We start from the raw sequence: 27,317 nt of genomic DNA, 5'->3' as shown, positions 1-27,317 counted from the left end.
ATATATATATATATACACAATTTATTTGCTTTGCATAGAAATGCACCACATACACAAAGTTATAAAATTTGATAAAAAAGTTACATAAACACTGAAACACTAACACACATGATTAAATCTAGTCTAGAATGACAGTCTCTTGAGTCCTAAAGGAATGGACTGCACAGCTGTGGACTGTGGTAGAAATAAATGACACCAATGCAAAAGAGACACATCTAAACCAAACCTGGGAAAAGCTAGACAATGGCAGCATCTCACCTTCACAGCTCTTTGGTGCTGTATGTACATAGATTCTATTTATGTTTAAAAAGTGAAGAGAGAGCGATATCCCAAAGATCCCCGTCCTCATCGTCAAACATTAAGGTACATTTATAATAAATCTAACTAAATCTAAGAATTGCAGTTTGAAGCAAAACTGTGTGTGTGTTTATTTGTACTTGTCTTTCAACATGACTCAAACCCAAAACATTCTGTAAAATCTCCACTTAACAAAAGTTAGAGTTAGGTATCCAGTTCTAAAAACCTGTAAAGTAGAATATTGTGTGCTTGTAAACAATATCATGTTCTGACATATTTGAAAACAATACAATTACAGAAATCTAACATTTTTGTCTGTGTTGCTATATTTACCTGTCTCACCAGCATGGGCCCCTGAAGGTTGGCATCAAACCTTTGGGCAACATTCACACCTAATACCAGGGTGTGTAACCCAGAGGACAAGGCAGTGAGCAACAGCAGAGACAGCAGGTTCAAAGGCAGGGTCAGGAAGATGGAGAAACTGAAGAAGGCCTGCCAGCCCACTGAGTCACTGGCATGAGGGAAACGCTCATTGTTCAGACCCATGTAACACAGGACGTGCATGGTGACCATCAGCCACAGGATGTAGGGGACAGCTCCACGGGACACGGGTGATGTGGGCAGCTTTTGTAGCCTGCACAGTACATAAAGGACGATGTCTGCAGCCAGACCCACAGCTGCCACCACCACCATCGCTAGCTTTTCCTCAGTGTACACAACAGCACACATGATGATGATGAAGCTGTTGAAAAGAGCAGCGAACAACAGCAGCAGAACAAGGTTTTCCTGTCTCTGGCGGCGGAAGTAGCTTTGATAAAGTCTCTCCAAAGAGTCGGGGATAAAGGTGAGGCGCACGGCATGGGGTAGGCATCGGCAGCAGCTGGACTGGAGAATCGCAACCTCCTGTGCCCGGCCTGCTTCATGACCCACGTCACAGGCCACTTGGACCGAATACTCTGCTGAGTGCTCCACCGACTGCTCTGTCTCTGATGTGTGGACCCCGTTTGTGGACATAATGGATCATTAAAGGTAATCCTCTTGATAATACTGTATTAATGATCCTAGAGTGCACAGAATGTTGTTGTCCTGGGAAAGTATTTCACATGTCCCATCAGATACAATAGTTAGTTGCATGATGAAACGTATTTAGTGCAAAATGTCCTATATCTCATATCCCAGAAGAGAAAGTTTGCCACCGTGTCCATACATTCATATGCACTCATAAAGCACAGTTTTTTTCCTGGAGTTATAACCTACATCTGTAGCTGTATTCCATAATTTCCATCAAGAGCAGAACTTTACTGAGTTGTGCTGCCAACAAACAAAAAAACATGAGCAAATAACATAACCTCAGTGTGCATTAAATCCTATAAAGAGTAATCTTAGTTTATATGGCGTATAGGAAAAGGTCTCTTACCTATCAAGCCATCACTACATTTCTATTTATGTCATCATTACATTACTTTTGGACGCTTCTCTGTTGTAGGTTGTCCCATTTGAAAATCTCTCCTTGCAGGTCTGAAGCCATAGAAGTCCAACGTATGCACGATTCTGAAATTGATAGCCATTAATATGCAACAGGTCCACCCCCGTCTTTACACGGGGTGTAACAGATAGAGAACCCATATTCTGACACTCATATTTCCTCAATAGGTTGCTTGACTTCCTAATGTAAAAGATCTAGTCTGAGATGCTCTTTTTCACTTCTGACTTCCCTTTACTCCTCTCTCCTCCCACTCCTCCCCTCATTTGTCTAAACAGCAAATCCTCTGTTACTGTTGCTAAGATGAAACCAAAGTAACTGCCAGTCTGTAACCGCGTCTTGGGAAATAATGTGGCAGTGACGATGTAAAGAATCATCAATGCTACTGTTATTGTCTAGTGTCTCATATTTTCTCTGTTTTATGTGCTGCTTGAAATAATTATTATTGATTACAACACATCAAACATTCCTATGAGTTTTTAACACAATAATGTATGTTTGTGGTAAAATAAATACATCTGAAATAATACATGTGTTTGATAAGGAGTAAAAAAAATGTTGAAAACATTCCTTTAAAAAGGACCAACTTTACAGTATCATTTTCTTCTGCAAAACATGCAGACATTTGTTTGCGTTGGCAGGAAACACAAAAACAAGGAACGAGAAATCAGTACAATCCAACTCAGCGGGTCATTCTTGTCACACTGCTACGTACTGCATGTCCTGTAGAATTTTTCAGCTCTCATTACACTTATTATGCACAACAAAAGAGCAATTGTTGAATACTTTTAAAAAGAAGACAACAAATATTATTAATAAAAGTAAACAGTGAAGTAAGGATACATTATAAAGCTAGAACAACATAATTGTATAGAAAGCAGAGTTATTATCAGAACATGCCTTACCTCATTGACCACACAGCAGAATATTGCAAGGGGCAAATAAGGCTGATCTAAGAAGCACTGCCTGCAAGTTCTACCAAAAGGTCTGTGTCTGGTTGTGGTGTGATATATCAGAGTCTTATGTATTTTCAGGGCAAATATGCTGTTTGTTTCTGTATGTTACTGTAAATGTGTGACAAAAAGAGGTAACCTATAAAGTCAGTCGCTGTGATTTTGTTGAATTACCTATTATACCACTCAGAGTGCTTCCTCATCCAACAGTGCCACCAGGAGAACGCCACAGTCTCCACAGAATTCTGGCGCCTAACGCAAGGGCCCCAAGAGCCACAGGTCCAATAGGTGCTGCTGCTGCTGCTGTGGTGACTGTCTCCATGCCAATTGCTTTAATTAGATCTAGCCTAAAGAAGGTCCCAAGATTTACAACAGTGAGAAATGGATTTTTCGGTGCATCTAGAAGAACTGACCCCAGAGTAATGACGCTGATGGTTAAAGTCCTGATGTTATTGTTGGAGTTTACTTTAATGTTACCTGTTTCATGGCAAAAAACAAACAAACAAAAAACATGAGCAACCAAAACTAACTGAATTATGATTGATTTTCTAGACCTCAAACAATGTGGACCTGTAACATATGCAGCACTGAGTGAAAATCCTGCAGCTCGTGCTGCTCCTAGTCTTTGATCACAGGCAGGACATTTTAAAATTCGTAAGAACGTCTAACCTAAAACATAATCTTGCGTTGTTTGTGAAAAACGTTGGATTATTCTGCATGTGTGTGCAAAACCGTTCTATTATGTGACTAGTGGATACGTATTTTGACTGAGTGAAAAAAATCAGCGGAGGAGATTTAAAAAAGAATCCGTGCTCTTTTTCAGTTTCCTGTTTCCTGTTATCAGCTGATGAAGCCGCCACGTGACAACTACATCCGCTTTGCTGTACTCTCGATGTTTATAAGATCCGTGTTTAACTTAGGAAACACAGCCAGCTCGGGTGGTTTTATTTTCTTTCCTTTATAATCTTTGTTTCTTCTCGCTGGATTTAGGTGAGTTCATATTGTCACGTCCTTTAAAAAATACCAGCCACATTGTAATACCGATTTTTGTAATGCCAATTATGACATTTTCTTAAAATAAAAAAGCTCTATTAAACACAATAGTTTTAAATAATAATATACAGTATTACAATACAGTACAATACTGTTTTGTAATAGTTCGGAATAGAAAACATCGTAAGTGCAATAACATTGTAATAATAATGTCTTGTAAGGTTAAAAAGAAACAAACAAGAAAAGCAATTTTCATATATTTGAAGTCAAATCACATTTTATTTTTGCCTGCATGTCGATTTGTTTTGAAGCAGACAACATGTGTGTCGTTTATGTCCCACCTAGTCAGGTGAAAGTCAGGAGGTTTTACACCTGAATAGTTTAGTCAGTGCCTAAGAGCTAACATTGATTAGTTTGAGTACAGAGTACAACATTGTATCACTGCTGGAACCGGTTTTCTAGGTACAAGCATGTGATGTACTGATGCCACCCAACATTTATTGTAAGACAACTGCACAACCATCTTTTATTTTCTTTAGGAATGTATTTGGCCTTACTTGTATTTGCCTCCGCGGGGATGCTGACATCAGCCCTGGACAATGGACTGATGAAGACCCCTCCAATGGGTTGGTTGGCATGGGAACGCTTTCGCTGTGATATTGACTGTGATCATGACCCAAAGAACTGCATCAGGCAAGGCACTCTATTTTCTGGATTATGGGGAACCATGAGGCTGCAGTACTCTGAATAGAGCAAAATTAATTCATTTGAAAACAAATATTCAACCTCAGAAACTAACTTCCATTTCCAAGATGTGATTTAAGCTGTTAAGATATTTCTTCCATTATAAATAATGGGTTCAGTTCAATGCTTCAGGCAGCTCAAAACCACATTTGTCTTCTGCACTTGCTGCTTAGTCCATATGGGTGAAAAAAGCTCCACACTCTTGTATAGCTACAACAGAAAACATATATTATTAGGCATTAGTATTAATACATTTTGAGCAATCAGTTCCATGATTCCAAGTGCAACATATTTATATCTGTCATTGAAGTAATACCTTTTAATTTAGAATACTTGGAATCAAAGTTTTCCAACAATATTCAGTTTGGATGTTGCACTTTTCTGGTGATCCAAAATATATTCAGTATTAATGAGTTCAGGCCAGTCAAGCCATGCCAGTGTTATACTATCATTTGTGAATTCATTGTGTCTCAGTTTGAACTAAAGTATTTTTAACAAATTCCTAAAGTAAATGACACCTTCACAGTGTAGTGAGACACTTTTGTCATTCTTCTAGTGAGAATCTGTTCATCGACATGGCAGATAGACTCTCAGAAGATGGCTGGAAGGAACTTGGTTATATCTACGTGAACATAGATGATTGTTGGTCTGCCAAGGAGAGAGACGAGCAAGGACGGCTGCAGGCAGACCCCAAAAGGTATCTGTACAAATGTACACAAACATAGCACATCCACCTTTCACCTGTTTGAAACAGTTTTTTGGGCGTTTTAGAGCACAGGACTCCACAGATGTTTACATGGTGTGACCGTTGTCATAAGACTGAGAAAACACAACTGCAGCAACTGTTTAAACCTATGTGCAACATCAGCGATTATAAGATAGTAAATAGAGGAAGTGGAAATATGTAAGAGCAAGTACAATCATACACAGTCACATAATTAACCAGCTCTTTATGGGTAGACAATCACAGCTAACTTGGTTTAGAAATAAATAAGAGTTTCTAAGAACAGACATGTGATACAATGATGAATTCTGTCACTTAACGTTTTTTATTCAGAATCTGTCCATTTGTTGTAGCATTTTGTTATAAAGCAACATTTCATCACACTTACCTCAGATTCCCAGGAGGCATCCCTAAGCTGGTTCAGTACATGCATGACAGGGGACTGAAGCTGGGGATCTACGGGGACATGGGCACGTACACATGTGGGGGCTACCCTGGAACCCCACTGGATAAGATTGAGATAGATGCTCAGACCTTTGCAAAATGGGGGGTGGATATGTTAAAACTGGACGGCTGTTACTCTAATGTTACAGTCCAGGAGCAGGGTAAGAGCAGAACAGACATTAACACTGTTGATATTGTGAGTGTTTTTGTTCTGAATTGTTTGCATGTGCTATTACTTCCTGTGGGAAACACTGCACGTGATATGTATCACTTCTCTTTACAGGTTACCCTCTTATGTCTAAAGCTTTGAACGCCACAGGCCGACATATTGGCTACTCCTGCAGCTGGCCTGCCTACCAGGGTGGTCTGCCTCCAAAAGTATTTCCAAAGTGTTTCATATTTTAAAAACATCACCAATGGAATAGATTTCATTCAAATACTTTACTATTATATTTCAGGTTAACTATACTCAGTTGGGTAAAATATGCAATCTGTGGCGCAACTATGGCGACATCCAGGACTCCTGGGACAGTGTCCTGAAGATTGTTGACTGGTTTTTCGGGAACCAGGATGTGCTCATACCTGCAGCAGGACCAGGAAGATGGAACGATCCAGATATGGTCTGTTAGATAGATGGATGGATGGATGAATGGATAGAGAGATTTGTGGTGTTGTTGAGTGCAAACTAAATTATTATTTATTATTATATTATAAGTATACCACATCAATCTCAATAGGGTATGCATATGTATATACAAGCACAATTAGTATAGTTATAAGGTTGTTATGTGAACAGTATAAATAGTTGAATAGTTAAATAATTAACCATTTCTTGTTTATGTGTATGTTAAGCTGATTGTTGGTGACTTTGGCCTAAGCATCGACCAGTCTCGTGCTCAGATGGCTTTGTGGGCGATCATGGCAGCACCACTTTTCATGTCCAATGATCTGCGCACTATCAGCAGTGGAGCTCGCAGTATTCTGCAGAACAAAATGGCCATCAGCATCAACCAAGACGCTCTCGGCATCCAGGGTAGACGAATTCTAAAGGTGACAAACTTTTGCGCTTAATATTTCAAATTTTTCGTAGATGTATAAGATAACAGTTACAAATAAAGTTTGGTCCAGTTTCCCAATTCACATGGTGTTATCATATATATGTATGTCTTTTAGGAGAAAAGTGGAATTGAGGTGTTTCAGCGCCCTCTGTCAAACAATGCTAGTTCCTTGGTGTTCTTCAGTCGGAGAAATGACATGCCCTACCGCTACCAGTCATCCCTCAGCAAACTCAACTACACAGCTGGGAGCTACAAGGTTTTGGTCCCTACAGCTCTTATAAACATTTATACAGGATCCTTAATCAATCTGTTTCTGGTTTAATACTATTTAAAGGCACAAACATCAGCATTTCACATGGGAATCAGGAACACAATTTCCATCACTTGAAGCATTAATTTCAGGAAATAAAATTACCCCTACCACGATGAAACAATGAAGGCTGCATTGTGGATCTTGTAGACCAACAAACACCAACAATAATACTGCTGTTTTTGTACTGTTTTTTTAAAGCTCTTTTATTTCTGCTTTTCCCTAGGTTTATGATGTCTTCTCTGATACAGCAGTGACACTGAAAGACTCCACGGACTTTGTGTTGTCAGTAAATCCCACAGGGGTTGTGATGTGGTATGTCTCTGCACCAGCAAAACCGAGTCTCCACCAGTTCTACAAAACTGGAAAATTCCAAGCTGAAGATCAAAATGCTATTCCATATGTCATTGTCTGACAACCAGGTACCTTCATTCTGAAGGATTTGGATCAAATTTAAACACAAGAAATATCTAATTCTACACTTAATTAAAACATGTACATTTTAATGTGTTTTAAATCACGACAGAAAAGAAAAATCTTCCAAAATCAAAGTCTAGACACAAAGGTTGCCTCACTTCAGAAAATGTGAATCATTTAAGGTTTCAGGTTATAAAAAAAGTTTTTAAATGGAATCTCAGGGTAATTTTATATAACTATATGAACTGATTTAATTAATGACAGTGTGTAAATAAATGTTTTCATTCCACCTTTTAATGTGTGGTTGTATTTCTTTCATATTAAATCATTTCTATATTATTTATTCTAAAGAGCACCATGAACAGTGAACACTCGTTCCCCCTTTACGACCAACAACACACATTACAGAATAAAAAACAATGAACCAACAAAGACAGTAACGAAACACAAAAGTGACAAAAATAAATGAAATACAATCTGCTGAATTTAAATATTAAAGTAGAATGTTTTGTATGCAAGAGGTTGGCTCTGTTTATTTTGCGTCCTTGAGATTAGTTCCAGAATATGAGTTCAAGGTCAGACAACACATTGCAATATATTTATATATTTAATAACCTTTAAAGAATGTTTCACTCCTTAAAGGTGTATTTCCAAAGCATTTTACACACGTAATCCTTAAAGGTGTATTTCCAAAGCATTTCCCAACTGATAAACGAAGCAAGTTTTACACACGTAAACGGGTCTCCTAATGATCGTTCGACAGATGCACAGCCAAAAAATGCCAGTAGAGGGCAGCGCTGCTCTTTTCCACTGACTACTAATGCATTACAAACCTTGTTTCATACAGTGCCAACGATTGCACCTGCTGGACAGCACAAGGACAACAGTTCCTGTTTTATCTCTATTTTGATTCTCCCACTTTCACACTGCTTCATCTGGATAAATATGCTGTACAGACTCATGTCTCCCACTCTTTCTTTCCCAGCATCCTTTGTTCTCGACTGTTTGCATTCTGCATCGCCACCTTCCCTGCTAACATATGTCTTTCCCTGCTGCCACTTCATCATCAGCTCATGTCATTCTGCCCAGTGTTGTGCCTAGGTGGTTTTCCTCGGTGTCGTTGAGCTTTCAATATCAATACGCTTAATAAGTATAAGTATAAAACACTACTGCATGTGCGGAAACTGGCTTTGAGTGACATAAACAGACACACACACGCCAGTTGTAGGTCAAGTTCGGCCATAGTGAATGTCTGTGTGTGTGTGTACTTGTGTGGGAAAATGGACTGTTGCCCTCCCTAGTTTGCCTTTCAAGGGTCTCAAATATCTTTTGGCAGTGCGAACATCTCTCACTGTCAAGGTCGACCCCATTTGGAAACGTGATGTCGGAGAGAGGAAGGAGTTGTGAATTAATATATATATATATATATACAAGAGAGATTCTTAGCTGAGGAGAAAGGGCCACCAAACGTCTATTAGAAAGTGCAAATGAGCTGAATGGAGAGGACAGGGTGACATGAGAGAGGGTGAGGTAGTGAGGGAGGGAAGAAGGGAGGGAGGGGCTGTGAGATGAGAAGCCAGTGCGTTCCTGCCGATGCTCACATACGCATGCAGCTGCAGAGACACTGTTGCCACAGTTGTCTTTGTGCCACCTCCTCGATACTGTTCCAAAATCAGCACCTCTAAATCAGTTCTATTGACCCCTCAACCCACACACACACACACGTACACACACTTAAGATCAACAGATCCGTTGTTGCCATGCTGGAAGTCACAGCGTGTGCCTCACACCTCTGAAGACCAACTGACATGAATAGGAGAATGAACACTCACAGCTGCACTGGGACAGAGAGAACACACACATTGCCTCCAATAAACGGGAGGTCAGAATACATATTTTTTAAACACACATTAACAGGAGGGTTGGTTAAGCAACACATCTGCCTTTGTATTTAACAGTTTTGTTTGACTACCTCACAAAAAAATGCAATTTTATACTCAAACAAAGCCCACGATTTGACTGTCTTTAGTACAGGCAACACTGACACTGAGCTCTTTGGCTCGTCCATGTGACAGCATCCTGCTTACATTATCACTCCCTCATTGCTCATGCCTACATGGTTGCTGACTCATCAGATAATAAGTTTCAATGGCAATGATATGAACAAATTAAAAGACTCACGTGAAGTGGGGTAAACTCTCTCTGTCCTTTAGCAGTACTAGAAAAAGAAAGTAAGAAGAAGCACAATAACTATAAAAATAAACATATATAACATATTTAATACATGGAAGTTCTACATATAAGTAAATATTGCATTTTCTCAATGTAAAACTGTCATACAAAATTGTCTCAAAATAAACCTTTCTTTGTATAATAATAATAAAAACAGCCTAAACAAGTGCTGCTCAAACATTTTGAGCCTTGAGACCTGCCGTTTACCACAGTCTTTGTGTTGTGACCCAATTTTTTATAAAGCATTTTTTGTTACTTAAAAATAGTGCGATAATACACAAAGCTTTCATACAAAGGCTGGGTGATGTGTCCCAAAAATATTCAAAAAACCTATAATCACATATTGAGTACAAAGCCAATAAATAGTATATATATTAACGAGTAGGACATTTGCTACATATAATCTGTACCAGTTCAGATGAGTCTTGTTTTCGCAACCGCCTAAATTGCTTTATGGCATAGAATTTTACCAAGATACTGGAGACAGCCCTCTGAGAGTTTGGTCCATGTTGACGTTGTATTCACTGATGCTCCATTGTTACCTGCCATCCCAAAGGAGCACTATTGAATTTAGATCTGGTGACTGTGAATGCCATTTAACCACAGTGAACTAATTCTCATGGTCAGAAAAAACAATTACAGATGATAGTACCTTTGTGACATGGCACATTGTTCTGCTGGATGGAGCCACCAGAGGTTGGAGGACGGGAACACTGTGGACATAAAGGGATAGACATGGTCATCAAAACCACTCAAGGAAGCTGTGGTATTTCAGTTGTGATAAATCGATAATATGAAGGTTTTCTTCACATGATTAAATGACCAACATCCTGTCCTGTGACCCGGATTTGGGTCAGAGCCCAAAAACTGAAGAATGCTGGTATAAACATAAAAGCACCGGCTGGAAATTTTAAAGGCACGTATTGAATACTCTAGGTTTATTTTATGCAAACACGGAAAGTCTGCGGGGTATTACTCAATAGGGACTTCTGTGTTGCAAGTTCACATTTGACGTCTTTTCCCTTCTACTTTTACACACTCATGCATTAGCTAAAGACCAATACGTTCTCTCTGGGTGTCCACGGCTTTGGTTTCTTCTTTTGAACTTTGTGACCCACTCAGGAAGAGACAGTGAGCTTTCTGTAGATTCAGTGTTTAATCTACTTAAATATGGAAGTACTGCAGTGCTAAATTGACTTTGACTTTTGACTCTTGTTCTGTCCCATACGCCATGGTGGCAGAGGATGTCCCGCAGGCTGTATATGGAGCAGCTGTTGTTGTTCCAGCTGGAGTGAGACCAAGACGTATGACCAGAGGAAGAGATGAGGGCAAAACAGAGTTGTACAGGATATTCATTATTTTATCGACAGTTAAACGTATATGTCATCAGTGCCAATGATTTCCCTAATGGGTCACATTCATCTCTGCAGGCTTTGATGCCTGTAACAGTAAATTTATGACTCAACTTCTGTGGTCACAGTTTTTTTATGAATGGATGTCTGGGGTTCAGCCACCAGTGGCTGCTGTTGTGCTTGGTAACTCGGTTTCCACGATGCTGCTGTGTACGAGGCAGCCTGCACGTTGTCGAGGCGTTGAGTTCGCATGGCAACGGGCCAGGCTGTCAGCTGCCTGCTTACTGGCAGCCAGAGTGGGTCAAAGTCAGACTGTAGCAAACTCTCTCTCTCTCTCTCTCTCTCTTTCTGTTTCTCTTCCTAAGTTCTGTTAATGATTTTTTTCTTTTGCTTTAATGTGTGAAATCAAACGTCTTTTCTGAAGAAAAGGATAAAAGAAATGAGAAAAGGCTGCACTAAATTTTTAAAGTGACTTTAGAATTCTCTCTTCTCTGTCTGTCCCCATGGGTCTCTCTCGCTCATTCTCTCCCTCGACCACACACACTTGTCATGATCTCATTCTTTCCCTTCATCTCCGTCTCCCCTGACTCTGCACACACACGTACACCATGAAGAAATTCAAACACACTGTACCATTTTTCATTTTTACCCCTTTGCTTTGCTTCCTCGTCCGATCCCACAGGGTTACTGTCCCCACATCGACTTTGCTGTAGATATTCTCTACATCTGTCTGCGTGTGTGTCTTTATGACGGTTGTGAGGTGGTGGTTCAGAACATCTCTGTGAGGACATTTTGACATTTAGACAGAGTTACAGCAGAACAATTATAACATATTGTTAAGGTTACAGGTATGATCATAAATAAGCATGACTTAGAGTTTTGTTACCTTTATTTAGGTCATAACAAATTTATCTTGGTAAATGCAAATATATTTTCCTTGTTTTCCCAAATGGCAAAATTGTCAACAGCACTACACATATAAAAGAAATATTTATTGGTCTTAGGCTGTCAAACTATTAACAATTTTAATCTGATTTACAACAGGGTAGCAGTCAATTTGATTTGAATTTTCTCATAAATCATTAAACGGCCAGTTAGAAGTCTTTCAACTTTAAAAAGTCATAATTGTTCTTATTTATATTCTTATTGATACCTTTTAATATATTACATTTCATTAAAACCTAAAACTCAAAGTCAAAGATTTTTGTGTGTTGCTGATCATATTTTACCAACAAAAAAACAATAATCTAAAAGAATAACTTACATCGTGTGTGCCATCATACATAGAAATGGAAAATAAAATACCTTCACCTACACATTGAACCCGAAAGGTCTGGGAAAACGGCCAGGGAATGCATTATATCTAGGAATGTCCCTCCAACAATAGAAAAGTGTACGAGTGTGTGTGAGCATGCGGTCTACCCATTCCCTCACTGTATTTCTCTGTTCCACCCAATTCCTCGCCTGAGGTTTCCTCATCACAAGCCTTTTCTGGGCAGTAGAACAAAACCCAGTCTTCTCCTCCACTGGTTGGAGCCGAGCGGAGCCAACACATCAGCAGGATCTGCTCTGAATTGGCTTGGTGAAAAATGCTTGGAAAGGACTGGAAAGAGCAGGTGGAGTTCTCTGGCAAGTGTGTCTGCGTGTATTCATGTGTATGTCTGTGCTCATGCATGCGGGGGTGAGAGTCCCACTATTTGAAGCATGTCATTTTCCCAGCAGATATTTGATCCACGTTCACACTGCCACAACTTGTTAGGTGCCACTGTAGCTGCCGCTGATAGTGCATCTAATTCTGGTTAAAGGCCCATGATGAAGCCCAGCATGATGCCATAGAAATGTGACATACCAGATTAGTCTGCAAAATGAGGTTAATGTGCACGGGGCAGGCCACATAAATAGAGACGTGATCGGTCAACAATTCCTCTCATAACCTTCACTCTGATCTATGAATATCTCTGCACAAGTTTTTGTGAGCTATTTTTGTTTCTGTCACGTCGGCTGTTTTGTTCTTCCGTGGCAGGGATCACTGCGCTGTCTGGCATCTGACGTTGTCATCTCATCACCCTCACCTCGTCAGGGTGTCAGTCACTATGTCCACTTGGTCACCTGTCTGTCAATCTGTCACTTGTTCTTACATTAGCGCAGTGATTAACTGGTTTGATGTCTGAGTAAAGGTCTCCTGAGGAAGAGGTCTGTGGCCGTGCTGATTCACCGTTAGCCAATGTTAGCACGATTCAGTCTGTGCAGACAGCCACATGGTTTTCCAGTGAGTAATGTCTTCAGTGATTCCTGGATTTTCCTCTGTTGCTACTTTTTCAGTCTAAAGAAAGGCTTCCACTGTCATTAAAATGGGCAGCTCCTTGCAAAAATGTTGTCAAAGGTAATAATTTTCAGAGAAAAAATTAGAAGAGAGATTTACAAAGGGCAGAGTAGAAAGGCATAATTCCATCTGGAGTAAGTATAATGCTGAGTCTTATTTAGCCTGGCATCTTTTTTTGATTGTTTTTTATATTTTTTTATTTTATCTGGTGCAGACTTTGGTCTTTGCAGATGAATGCAGGTTAAGTTTCTGTATGACTCTATGGTTTATTTTTCTAACAAAACCTAATATGTTTTTTCTTTAACTTAAGATCAGTCACCTTTTTTTAGATGAACTGGTGTTTTAAAACATAAATCGTCAAATATTTTGGCACGAACACAATGGAATACACAGCACTGTAAACGGTTAAGTGCTTGTGTTTATCTAGATTATACTTTGTTTCTAACAATAAAGGTGACTTAATTACCCTGCTGCTTGGCAACACTACTTGTGAAAGTGAATGGAAAATGCCCTACACACACACGCACACGCACACACACACAGAGAGAAAAATCCTGTTCTCTTGGATACATCTTGCATACGTCTGTCCTGTCTTGTTCCTTCTACCTTTCTCATTCTCTCCATTGTTGTTGACCCATTTCTCCTGAGGTGACTGTCTCTGCTTCACGTAAACCCTCCTCACTTCTGCACCCCCTGCACCTATCTCCCCACCTCTGGCCCTTAAATCCATGTTATTTGGTTCTCTGTTGGCTAAAAAAGATCAAACACCATATGTGTGGCTGACCTTCAGCCCTGCACCCCCACTGCTCACTGCGTATATCTCAGCAGGCATGGAGCGTCTAAACATTAACTCTGGGGACTGGGCATGGTAAGTCTAATGGTGCTGATCATGACTTTGCGTGTTTGTGGTCTGTGTACTTAACGTCCGGACATGAGTCCGTAGTCAAAGGCGTAAGTTAAAGTGACCTGAAGTAAGGAATGTCTGTGCAGGCCGGACAGTCACCGGTGTGTTATTTATTAACATTCTAAATGAAAGACAGAGAGAGAAGCTGCTGCTGCTGCTGATTTATTCATCCACTCACTCCGTCTCTAATCCGTGTCATAATCACTTCCACTTACAGTGCTGGTGAGAAACAGAGTCCAGGGTGCAAAGGACAACTGCTGTCATGGCACAGCCTGACCAGAGTCCTTGCAGCTCTCCTGGTACCGATGTGGACCTGCACCCGGAGTCGCACTTGTAGGCCCTATATGCCACTTCTACAGCGCCACCTTCTGCAGCCAGTCTGGTTCACAGTGTTGGAGCTGACATGTGAGCAGCTGCTCTCTCAGTCCATTATGAGCACAGTTGAGGCTTTGTGTGGGGTGAAGAAAAGAGCTGCTTGTCAAAACTGTGACGTAAAAGTCCCCTACTCTGTGTCACGGTGTCAGGAGAGATTTTTGTGTCAAGTGATATTGTATGTGGAGGTTGTCACGTACAGCGTTGAGTGTGACTCATGGCACTAATAGGTCAAAGAGGTTGACAGATTTACTATGGTTGGATGACTTCATTCATGTCTATGCCTGATAAATGGAATCACACTAATAACTTACACGGTCGTCTCTGTCAAGACAACTGTGTTCTGGTAAACAGTGAATATTTTCTTGCCTTACCTTACATTACCTTCCCCTACATTACCTTATCGCTAGATGAAAGCAACGATGCACATATCTAGGGATGTAATAACAAATAAAAGTAAGGGCAGGTGGGAGTAAATTAACACATTCCCTATGTATACAGTATTTAACCCCATTCAATCCATTCATAGTACTAGACTTTCAAGGTCATTTACATTTGCCCCTTGACCACATGGGGGCGGTAAGGTATTACCCGGTCTACCATGGTTGGTCAGATCCCAAAGAACATTCCCTTCAAAAGTCACAGAGCCCCACTAACACTACTGACTTCTGATTGACCTACAGTATGAGTTTCCTCATGTCGGTTCAGCTGACTTTGTCTCCAGTGCTGGCCACTGGACAGTAATGACTTTTATGTCAATGTCAACGGGCAGTTTAGATGTCATTCTGTTTACTCAGTGCTTTGCCATATGTTGCAGAAGCCGGTGATCAAGAGTCTGTGGTTGTGTGCAGAAATCGAATTTCCTGGAGTCACTGAGCACTTGTTATTTGGCTTTTTCCCTTGGTCAGAGGGGGCATTAGGTCAAATACACATTTAGGAGAGGAGTGAGATAGGGTTGATATGAAAGTCAGTGATACTGATAATGAAAGCACAGCACACACATGAGCCAATATGGCGAAGTGTGTATGAGTCTGTGGCACAGCTGGACACACATTTTTACAGTTGCCGTTGAGTCAGGCAGCAGCAGCAGCAGCCGGAGGAAATATTTATTCTAGTAGTAGTAGTACTACCTCCAGTACTTTGAAGTCTGAACATCAGCTAAAGAAAATCTTATGTTCTGCCACTTGTGAACAATATGACATTTTAAGGACAAGGTATTTGTTTTTGGGAATGGAATAAAACAATAAATATACCTCTAATATAACCTTAACTTTCGCCTTTCCACTCTACTACTAAAATCAAATAGAGGATAAAGCAATCATAAGTAATAATAATAATAATAATAATAATAATGAAGACACTTACTGTACATGGTGGTCCAACATGGGCGCTCCACTCCTGAAGCAAAATAAAAAGTATGGTGTAAGTGAATACACAAGCAGTACTTCAAGCATACAGAATACAGTTAAACACCATTGAATTTTCGGATAAAAACTAAACAAAAAACTTAATACTGAAGGAATGACCTAAAAAAGTCAAATAACTTTTATACTATACTATTGTTATCGAGAACTTGAGTATTATGGTTAAGAATGAAGCAAAATTGATATAATTGGTCATTTGAAAACCTATTGCAGCAAAACTAACATTTTAAATCAACATATGCCAGATGAGATATGACAGACTTGTGATTGATGGAACAATTAGCTCCATGTTCTTTGGGGATTAAATAACATACATTCAACAAGACATGAAACAAAGCAAGCGATTGAGCTGCAGTGGGAATGCCTTAAGCCGGTCTGTACAAGAACTGTTCAGTTCAAAACCTTTGGAACCATGCAGTAGAAACAAGGCTCCACGACCATGAAGTGGCGAGACTATCTTTGCAGTAAAGCAAGTGTCAAAAATTTGATATTGCCATTACACACAAGCACTGTGTTCCTGGTCCAACGTTACACTCGGTACACATTCAACTCATTGGCATGGAGCTTGTGTTTGGATAGGACCCTAGTGTACTTGTCAGACATGACGATGACAAAACGTGGCCATGATTTTCGTTGCCAGAATTACATGTTTCACTTTATGGGGACTCTTCTGGTGTCGTCCAGAACGTTAATTACACTGCAGCTGGAAGTGAGATGTACTACGACCTCAGCTGCCGTTTATACTGTACTACTTTGTGGTTCTAGCTAAATTGGTCAAACTGAATCTATGAACTGTCCTGTGTTTACCCTTAAAACATTTTGATCAATGGTAGTTTTTCATGTGGCTGTCAATAATACACATAAAAAAGTGAATTGAATTGAAGCCACCCTGAGAAGCAAACCAACACATGTCAATGTATACTATTTATAATAAAATCTTTACGTACGGAAATGAGCCTCCAAAAGGAACCATGATGGTTAAACTGAGATTTGGAGTCACATTTATAAGCATTGTCCTTCTAAACCTTTTTAAATGACAGGAAGCAATAGTAGAAACCAAAGTTTGTTCTTCTGGATGCAAATATCTCTCAGAGAGTTTTCCATGTTTTATGTGGTTTTCTCTGATTTGACCAAAAGGTTCCATACTGGTAAATGAATGGAAGCAGATGGAAATCCCATCAGTATCCCACTACATTTTTTCTTTAACTTAAAGGTATAGATTTAGATTGTTTATGGCGTTCAACGGGTTCACATTCCTGGCTAAATTAGCAGAGAACTGGTATTTTAATTGTGAAGCGCCTAATCTAAATTTAAACAAAACCATAATGGCCACAACACTGGTGTTAAATATGGAGAAAAAGGCATAACTGTGGCCTTGTAACGGCTGTAGCTTTGTTAATTCTCTATTGTTTTGGAATAATAATAAAAAAAAATAGAGGAAACTTGAAACATCACGACACGACAAACACATGTCCAACATGCTGCTGAGGAGCCTGACAGAAATCAGAAAAGTTGCCAGCCGTGATGATAATAATGATGATTATAATGATGATTGCTAAGATTTTACAGTCTAGGCCAAATGCATTACAGAGAATTTAGTTATTTTAGACGGCAGCTCTCACCACTGCAGAATGTAGATAAACACTGCCATTTAGCTTCTACTTCATAATCATACAGTAAACAAACCTTCCTTGGCAGTACAGCCCAGGCACTTCACAATGCTAAGTCACAATTACAGTGCCCCTAATTACTGGCTTACCTCTGTGAATGTATGTGTTTCAGGTTTTTGGTGAGTGTGAGCTTGCATATCTCTGTTTCAGAGAGAGAGAGGAAAAGAAAGAGAGAGAAGGAGAGGTCAAAGGTTGGGGGGTGAACTTGGTGCCATGAAATACATTTAACCAGATTGGCATGAATATATTCAATTCTTTGCTGCATAAAAATGAAGTGAGTTCCAGGGTGGGACAAAATATTCAACACAAGGTGAGGAAATCAACTCCAGAGAGTTGGTGGGAGTGGGAGGGGTACATACGTCATGTGGCCTACTATACCCAGCTTTCTAAGAAATATCTCTCTTGAACTCCTGCCATTTTTACAGCCACAGCTCACACTTATATTTGGCCCGTGTTACTTGGCACCGTATTGCTTCACAGGGCCTTTTTCATCTCTCTAGCCAGGGGATGGATAGCGTCACAACTTAAGCAGCACTGACCAGTACCAAGCACATGACTGGTTTTAATGGAATGTGACTCTGGCTTTAGCCAAATTCCCTCAGGATGGAGTTCTTCCTGGTATGGTGCCAAGGTTGAGCTCTGGTTTTCTTGCAAGAAATAACCTGCCTGAATAAAAAAAAGGCATGATCTCCTCATTTTAATTTCTTGCTGTATTATATTAATATAAATATCTCTATTAAATCAAAGCGTATAATGGATACTTTGAGAGAAAAGGGCTCCATTAAAGGTAGGAGATAAAAATGAAGTTAAAATTTAAAAAAAAAATGTAAAAAAAACATCTTCAAGCAAATGTTCATCATGTTCATGTGTCAATATTGGTGTTACTTTTAATCAGGCTCATATTGGTCAAGTTTAATCATTCAGTGCAACATCAACCAATTTGACATCAGGAAATGTTTTTGACATACCAACATTTTGTCCCGATGGTGGTGTTAGATAAAAAGCTAATTTTTCACCAATTTAACCAAAATGGACTCAAATGGTCCATTGAGTTTTAAATGCTCTGGCAACTCATCAAAAATGTGCTAAGAAACTTCCAGTTTTTAATGCTAGCTGTAAAATACTTACGTTTTCTTTTCTTTTTTTTGTCTTTAAAAATGTGGACCACACACTATAAAAAGTCGACAGGTTTAAGCCAGAATTTCAATAATTGTATATAAATGACTTTGGTGTGGAAACTTTGAATCAGTACTCAACAGCAGAACATACAATTAGTAGATAAAGAAATTGTAGGAAAAAGAAAACAAAGAGGGAAACAAAGTGTTTGCAGATAGGAGGATATTTTCTAAAAAATAAAAAGAGAAAAAGAGAAAGAGACTAAATAAATATAAATGTAACCTTGTGTTCCCGTCGCTGTCACTAAGTCACCATCACTCTATTATCGCTACTCCCTTTGACATTTGGTGGAAAAGACCCCTGGAAACCAATGTAAATCCATACCCCGTGTACTCCTCGTAAATGTAAAGTGTGTGCAGATATTGACACACTCCCACCCACATATACATCAGCAGTCAGCGGTGAGATATGGCGTAGTTAGAAAGCTAACGTCTGGCTCTCCCCTGTGCAGTTTCCGCTTGAAACTTGAGAATAACATCCACATTATCTACTGTATGTGCAGCGGTGACAGGGGGGTTGTTGAAACACCAGAGCTGCAACACCTGTCCATCACCAGACCGCGGCTGAACCTGTGAGCACCTTAGTGATAAAGCAGGAACCCACGCGCACTAATTCTTCCTGTCTGGACCTTCACAAACTGTTCCCTGGTGCATCTTAGCACTGTGGTCTCTGCACAGTGGGAGTCATAAACTGCAAGGCCGCGACCTATAGTGGAGCACACCTTGGCCTCCAGAAAGCCCCTGATTTGTATGCTGAGCTGTCAATTGGGAACACATGCCATTCCTAGGAGCCCTGCAGCACTGGGGGATCTGGTGACAGCAGCTCTTGGTTGACAGATAGCCAATGCTAAAATGAGATACACTTACAGACAGGCAAGTAAGTGGTGGAGGGGGAAGGCGAGGGGCTTAGTGTGAGAGGAATGGCAGGTATGAGAGGCAGAGGGGAAAAGGAGGCAGAGTGGGCAGAGGTGAGAGGGCGAAGTGTAAGGCAAGATCTGCATTTTTCACGTGTCAATCACTTGATGTTTTCTCCTTTGTAACTCCCTCCTGTTGATGAGTTCAGTCCTGGCTTCATTTTCTCTCGCTTATCTCTCTTCCTTATAGATAGGGGTTATCATTAGATTACTTTCATCTTCATTCGATTAACAATGTGTGCTCAGAACAGGAAGAAGATCACAATTAAAGCTAACCCTAATTGTTGGATGGCTCAGAATAGATCAGCACTTGACCTGCATTGTTAACAGGAGAGTGCAAAAAATGTCAAGTCAAGTTCACGCCGGGCAGAACACTGTTTTTAATGAATACTCCACGGATTATCTCGGTCCATTCCTGTTTCAGGCCTTTTAACTTTTGCCTGCATTTGATAAATATTTGATTTAGTCTTGGGAAGTGTGTCCCTCTGTGTGTGTATATATGTGTGTATGTGTTCTTATCTGTCTGTCCTTGAGCTCAAGTCTGTCAGACAACAAACCTGGCTTAGGCTGCACACTGTCGAGTTTTTTTTTGTTTTTAATGAATTTTTTATAGTATTTTTCAAACGGTTCAGGCTAAAAAGCCCTGCAGATCATATCCTCTACTGTATTTTGGAATGGTATTAGCAGCCTCACCTTACAGTCAACCCTGGGTGAACCCACATGATAACAAACACCATTCTAAACCTTCCATGGTTTGACTTTAACAGAGATGTTATCACCGCCAGTGATTATTTTACATATATTTATATTATATTGCTCTGTGTCTATATATTACACAATACTGTATTTAATTAAATTTGCACTAGGCTGTGTTTATTATATTTATTTTCATTTTAACCTGACAAGTAACAGATGGATGTAATTGAAAGTCCAAACATCTGCCTAGGATTATAGGTGAAAATAATCAACAAAATGTCAAAATTATTTTTCTCAAAAGGTCGGTCATTGGGAGAAACTGGGCTGGTTTTGGATCTGGATAAAACACTATGTTTTAATTAAGTCAAATTCTATCCAGTCCATCATACTTTTTAACTGCTTCCCTTTGTTGCTGCTCAGTCAATGTGTCACCGTCACTATAAGGAAATGGCAAAAGTACAAAGTATCTCAATAAAACTGCTTTCCCTAGTACATCGGCTAAAAATCAAAACAAAACAATCCTGCCGCGTGATTGGCATTTCATGGATGTCGACATGACTATAGCTGTGAGTCTACGGCTACGGTGATGATGTGAGAGTAATGACGGTGGGTAACGGTTCATAGTCTGAATTTCCTGCTCTTTGTCAAGAAACAATAGTTTTTGACACTGCGTGTAGTGAATGCACACATCTTACGCACAGTACAACCTTCTTTATCTGACTACACAGATCCAGTTACACTGACTCCTTCCTCCTGATGCAACAGTTTACTTTGATGTGGCCGATCCCTTGTTTAACATGCCCCAGCTGTTCAGGTCGCGTGCTGCAACAGTTCATTTGGTCTGTGATCCGTCAGTCTGATCCCACTGCAGCAGTGACAGTCGCTTCCTCTTCGGGGGCCTCTGAGTTGAGGCTCCTGAAACGCAGGTGTATTGTCTGCGAGGATAGCACTTAGAACTGTGATGCAGCACTGAGGCCCTGTGACACAGCTGTGAGACTTAGCCCAGCTCTGAGACACAGGCTGAGTTTTGCTGAATGGATTTGGCAGCGGCTATCAAATCAGTACGTTAACACCCTTAAACATGGCACACTAAGCAGATTACACTAAATCCACTTAAGGGTTCAGATTTTTCCCTAATGTATAGGCAATATGCTGCAGAATCACAACATATATAATGCTACTATATAAGGCTGTACGCTACTGTTCTACAGTCTACAAACCTCAGTCTACACAATGAAAGACAAAGTTCAAAGTGTGATGTTTTATACAGATCAAGATTATCCAAATGTGATTAATTATAGTATTTGCGTGATCACAAAACCTCCTGTTCAATTTATTACTTCACAAAATCCCATAATGGACTATAATTTATCATTTAATTTTAATGTAAGTTAATTAACTGGCCCAACAGGAAACAGCTCCTGCACAAACGTAATGAACGTGTTTTTGTTTTGCACCTTTCACGTGTCACTTTAAAGCCAGCAAACACACGACATAACACGTGCTGCAAGCTAACATTAGACAAGGCTAATATCAGTATGACTGAGGTGGACTAGGATATTGTCATGTCTCATAATAATCTGTGCTTGGTTTAGGATACAAGCCAATCACCTCGTCATGTTTTTTTTTGTTTGTTTGTTTTTTTTGCATAAAAGACTTTTTTGTGGGTTTGTGTTTGTTATTTGCTGTCAATTGATTTCAATAGAGTTTCAAGGCTAGGAATTAAGCAAAGGGTCCTTGAAACTTTTGAATTTTCTTCTGAAAATCAATCAATCAGGAAATGAGAAAAAAAAATTCCAACTTGGCTTCTACAGCAAATACTATTCCTATGACTGTAGCCGTTGGTTACCACAATAACAACAACAGTGGAGGGAGCTAAAAAATGACACAAAGTTCACAGTCACTACAACCGTTTTGTCAATTTAGTAGTCAGCTAATAGTTGTCTGACTGCAGAAACAACACAACTTCATAAATACCTTTCATGTGGTGAGCTGGTACATGTCGGTGAAATGTTATCGGGTGAGAGGACCACGAGTGACGAACCGAGGTTTTGTTCTTTATGAGAAAAGTTAGAGTCACCGGGCAGCTGCTTTGTTGTCTTAAATTCCTGCGAGTGAGTGAGTTTAGAGAAAACACGTTCATGAAAGGAAAGAAGAAAAAGACCAAAGAGGAAATACACACACAAGAAGAAGGAAAAGTTGGTCAGAACAGACAAAAAAAAAAAAAAAAAAAATACTGTCAAACACAGCAGAGAAATCTGGATTGTGGCACCTCGTTTAAGAGGTCCCATTAGAAGTAATGGCAAGGAGAATGTAATCTAAGTGTGAGATCAGAGATACACATCACCTCATGAATCATTTCTATGTTTCTATAAAGCACCTTGAAAAGGAGTCGACAGCCGGGTCAAATGTTATGGAGGAGGGAGATGTGAGATTTATTGTGTAGGTGGGAGAGGAGAGCCGAATGTTTACATTGAGCAGTGATCACCACTATAAAACTGGGGTGGTATTTACACTGCACTGTTATGTACATTTTCTTATTTGAAACAGAGTCAAGCAAAACCTTTATTTATAGTTATTTCCATGCACATCTTTAGAGGATTAGTTATTTTAAGAGCCTAAAATACACCAAATATTTACAAGTTAGTTAAAAACAGGAAATCACCAGCAATAAGCAAATATCTAAGCAAGTGACAAGCATTAAATTGTTCACATCAAATCATCTAAATATGACATCAATACCTGTTAGAAACTCGCAGTAATCCATTAGAAGAGATTCTGTAATGGTTTGGGGCTGCATTTCTTGTCAATGGACTCCACGTCCTAGCACTGTAAACATTTAAACAAGCACACTGCAATTCCCAAATAAACATCATAATCTCATAAAGACAACAAATTGTAGGACTTTTTACCTGACAGTCATCAAATGTGTTTGGGATGAAGACAAGGAGCAGGTGAGTTGTCACTGGGGAAATAGGAAAACATTGTTAAACAGCTCCTCTAATTGTTTTAAATTGTCCAAAAGACAGGAATCAACCGAAATAGAACACATCTTACCTTATGTTTTATTCAATGCATTATTCTGACTTACTGCAGAAAACTTCTAGAAGATGTGTCACATTTTTTTGTTTGATTAAAACTTGACAAACTGTCTTTATGTCCATAAATTAAACAGGAGATAAGACAGAGAGGGAGTCAAAGAAGAACGTGCATGCACACACTTGCAGACAGGACTCTCTTTCTGGAATCTGGGATTATAAGAGTCAAGTTTACAAGAGAATCTTCATCACCTGGCTGCAGCCTCGACCCTCTAATCACTGATTTTGTTTAGCATGAAGGAAAAAGTAAATTAATGTCATGTGGTCTTAAGAATAAAGGTTTTTACAGTATGTCACCCTCCTTGCCTCTCTGCTGAGTGAGTTGATCAGGAGTCGGAAAGCTCTGCCAAATTTTAACACCGAGCCCTTGTGAATTCTCCAACAAGGCTGGGCCTGTCTAATAAGAGAACACATTACAAATCCAACTCAATTCTGCCTGATTTGCAGTAAATCCCGGAGCTCACATCACTTTCCCACTTCAGACCCTCACAGTCACAAAACCGATGAGTTTCAAACTGCAACGAGTTCAGAACAACTGGATTGTTTCCTATAGGTCTAATCCCAAATTTCTGTCACAACATTTCACAGGAGCAAACAGCAGATTTAGCTTTTGAGACTTACAGTGTAATTAAAATGAAACAGCCAGTGGTTAACAACAGTAGGACAGGGGGCGCTGACGCTACACAGTAATTTAGTGCAGAGCCATGCAGCTGTACACGTCCACAAATTTGTGACAAACCTAACAATTACACCTGGTTTAAAGCTAAACAGCTAAAGCACAAACAATATTTTCATCTAAAATAAGCTTTATTATTATTTTTCATCTCATTCATGAAATCTAATCTATTGTAATCTAGTGTCCAGATGATCACTATAGGATACAGTTTAGGGTGATATATACAAATAAGGATTTGGGGGAACCCTACTTTTAAATAAATCAAATTGCAGGGAAACAGAAAAATCCAAGTCTTTTTTTTTTTTTTTAACTATCTACAAAACAAAGACAGACATATGTTAATTGGTGAGCCAGAAGGGGACATATGTAATGAGTGGGAGTGGATGTTAATGCTGCGGTAATGAGTTTAAGCTGGACTACGCCCACGCGAGGGGTCAGTGAGTGCAGCCAGCCTCACTGACCAGCTGCCTGTGTGTTTGAGACACTTTCAAAAGTTGTAAAATGTCTGATGGGAATCTGCTGTTAGATTTTGTCTTCCTGCTCCGGGGTTTTACAACAGCCTTCTGTGAAATGAAAGAAAATATTACCGTACACATCTTCATATCACCGTCTGCATCCTGCCTCACCCTGTCTCTGGCCTTAACACACTTTCACCCACACAGATGACCGAGGCCTTGCAGCATCAGTACAGCTCCCCTCCGTCTCTTTGACTCCACACCTCCTCTTGCTTTAGCCCGTTTTATCCCCCTTTCTCCTCCCTCTCCTGCTCCATTAGTCTCTTTTCTCCCCTGCTCCACGATCCAACTTCACAATTGATTTTCCTCCTGTTCCCACTCCTCTCCCTCTTGTACCCCTCTGGTTCCCGGCCTCATGACTCAAGGATATTTTCCATAGTGCAATCAGACAGAAACATGGTTAAATATAGATCACAGGCCTTAAAGGTGTAGTACGTGTGAGGAAGCACATATCATCCAGACACACCTAAGGGAGAGTTTTTTTTTTTTACTGACTTATGACTTCTCTCTGCTTACATCATCAGTGCGTGGTGACTTACCTGCCTGTGAGCACGTTGCCTGGCTCAGGTTTTAGAGCTTTAAAGTCTTTAATCACACTTTTGTGTATTATTCAACCTTTTTAATCCATCCTTCCTTTTTCTCAAATCTAGCATCATCCTCCTGTTCTTTCACACAGCAATCATTAACGACTCAGCATTAGTTCTTTGTGTGTTCTTGAGGTGGACTGTGTGGGAAAAGGACCATGTGTTGTTCCTTGTGATTTCACTCAACACGAAATAACAACAAAAGTGGATGTGGAAGATTTGAGCAGTTTTAAAACGATCTATACTAGGTTAACATGGACCTGGTTAATCTGTCAAAACTGAGACAAAAAAAAACTCTTCTATTTGTAAGAAAATTCAGCAATTTGAAAAATGCAAATAATGCACAGCATGGGCCGAGCTGTGACTAGTAGAGCAAAAAAGAAAAAAATCTGTGCTAGCCTAAATGGGTGGAGGAGTGTGGTGCAAGTCACGCTGTATGGGGCTATTGCCGGGGGGCAAATTATTCCAGTTTCAATATATTCTTTATTTGTGCTACAGTGGGGGATTTGCACTTCATTTTTAATTTTCAAATGTTATTTTGTTTCAAGGGCAATAGCGGCTTTGTAGGAATATCAGTGTTTTAAATGATATTCAGCACAGGTTTCAAGTGGTAGCGGTAGCTCGTCATTATGGACCTTATTTGCATTTAAGAAATTTGTTGGACAATAACAGATTTAAACAATAAATGGCTTTGAAATAAATGATCTACGTCCTACCTGCATTTTGGAAACAAAAAGCCAAGTCCCGGCTCTTCTGGATAGGTTCTGGTCCTTCTGATGAAAAACCAAACATTTCTGGTACTGTTGCTATTTTGACATATGCATCCCTGCAGAGGAGCCCTGCCTATAAAAGACAAAAGGCACAATGTGTTTTTGTTATGGCATGTTTTTATATTGGAATGCCGCTCTTTGTTTACATTTCCATGCCAGGCTTTTTTAGGTTGACTACACCACATTACCCCATTCATAAAAGAGTGAACACATGTTGCATAATAGCCATGCTGTTGTGTACAGCCTTTTCTCGAAAAAGCAAAAGAAAACTAAACTAAGAGAACAGACTGTGAAGAAAAATATTGTCTTTGGAAACCAACTGTCTACCAACCAAAAATGGGAAGAATGGAATGTCTGGTCATTTTTAGCAATATGGTGAACTTACATAAAAGTTGCTTTTGAGTCAACCATATTACACAAGAAATTTCATTAATCCTCTGCACATCATCATCAGATGAACAACACAAAGTAACGATTAATCTAGTGTTTGTTTTTAACATTGTCAGATAAGCACGTAAGTTCTGATGAATCCTAAAACCTGTTTTTTTCCTCTCTATTCCCATCATCTTTTAATATTCATCATCTCAGGGATTAATCATTTCCTCAACTCTAACTGGAACTAACAGGGAAATGGATTGAAACTAAAAAACTTTCACACACCTTCATCTATAAAATGCCAACATAATTACACATTTCTAACTAGACTCACATCAGCTATGGCTCATGACAGGAATCAAATTCCCTTACCTTAAAGTAGAACTCAGCACAAAGTTCTGCAAATAAAGGTCCACAAGTATCAGCATAATGAACAAACATTTATCCATACAGCTGGAGATGCACTGCTGGTTGTAAATATAATTAAAAGTTTCAGACTAAACCCAAATTGTTAAAGCATGTTTCTGATCAAATCAATAGTACAAACCCAGTGCAACATTGACCAGGCTGCATTTAGTAACAAACTGGACATTAGTAAACACAGCAAAGGAGTCCTGTTGCCTTTACAGGATTACAGAGCCTAGCTATTTACATACTTACACAGAGACAAAAGAGCCTGGTTAGGATGTAAATCATGTTGCATTGCCCTAGTGAGATTATTCTGAGCAGGGTTAGATGCAAAAGATAGTAAATAAATTTTGAGAACCTGTTTAAAATGACATTACTAACTTCTAACATCACAGCAGTTATAACA

The 27,317-nt window shown here is 39.6% G+C and overlaps 3 protein-coding genes across 3 annotated transcripts in view; 1 reads left to right on the top strand and 2 right to left on the bottom strand.

Moving 5' to 3' along the window:
* adcy3b (adenylate cyclase 3b) overlaps window positions 1-2,130 on the bottom strand; it is a 10,402-nt gene extending 8,272 nt beyond the window's left edge. The window contains exon 1 of the mRNA XM_017033853.2: window positions 631-2,130. Within this exon, the coding sequence (XP_016889342.1) occupies window positions 631-1,311 (681 nt within the window). The 5' untranslated portion in view covers window positions 1,312-2,130. The remainder of the gene's footprint in view (window positions 1-630) is intronic.
* A 1,437-nt stretch (window positions 2,131-3,567) lies between these two features.
* Window positions 3,568-7,717, top strand: naga (N-acetylgalactosaminidase, alpha). Its single transcript, XM_025056634.1, has 9 exons — window positions 3,568-3,723; window positions 4,266-4,419; window positions 5,027-5,167; window positions 5,588-5,799; window positions 5,922-6,016; window positions 6,097-6,258; window positions 6,491-6,688; window positions 6,812-6,952; window positions 7,233-7,717. The coding sequence occupies exons 2-9, from the start codon at window positions 4,268-4,270 to the stop codon at window positions 7,419-7,421; spliced, it is 1,290 nt and encodes a 429-aa protein (XP_024912402.1). The 5' UTR covers window positions 3,568-3,723; window positions 4,266-4,267; the 3' UTR covers window positions 7,422-7,717.
* A 396-nt stretch (window positions 7,718-8,113) lies between these two features.
* LOC112487187 (uncharacterized) lies at window positions 8,114-27,026 on the bottom strand. Its single transcript, XM_025056635.1, has 11 exons — window positions 26,075-27,026; window positions 23,398-23,450; window positions 23,228-23,314; window positions 22,463-22,593; window positions 17,790-17,841; window positions 15,972-16,004; window positions 11,657-11,786; window positions 10,308-10,368; window positions 10,126-10,197; window positions 9,605-9,641; window positions 8,114-9,262 (listed from the first exon to the last, which is right to left on the bottom strand). Exons 2-11 carry the CDS (start codon window positions 23,406-23,408, stop codon window positions 9,208-9,210), a joined length of 669 nt encoding a protein of 222 aa, XP_024912403.1. The 5' UTR covers window positions 23,409-23,450; window positions 26,075-27,026; the 3' UTR covers window positions 8,114-9,207.
* Window positions 27,027-27,317: the final 291 nt, after the last annotated feature.

Source organism: Cynoglossus semilaevis, chromosome 7 (genome assembly GCF_000523025.1).
Source record: "Cynoglossus semilaevis isolate Cse_v1.0 chromosome 7, Cse_v1.0, whole genome shotgun sequence".
Lineage (NCBI taxonomy): Eukaryota > Metazoa > Chordata > Actinopteri > Pleuronectiformes > Cynoglossidae > Cynoglossus > Cynoglossus semilaevis.
This window is presented reverse-complemented; position numbering and strand designations above follow the sequence as displayed.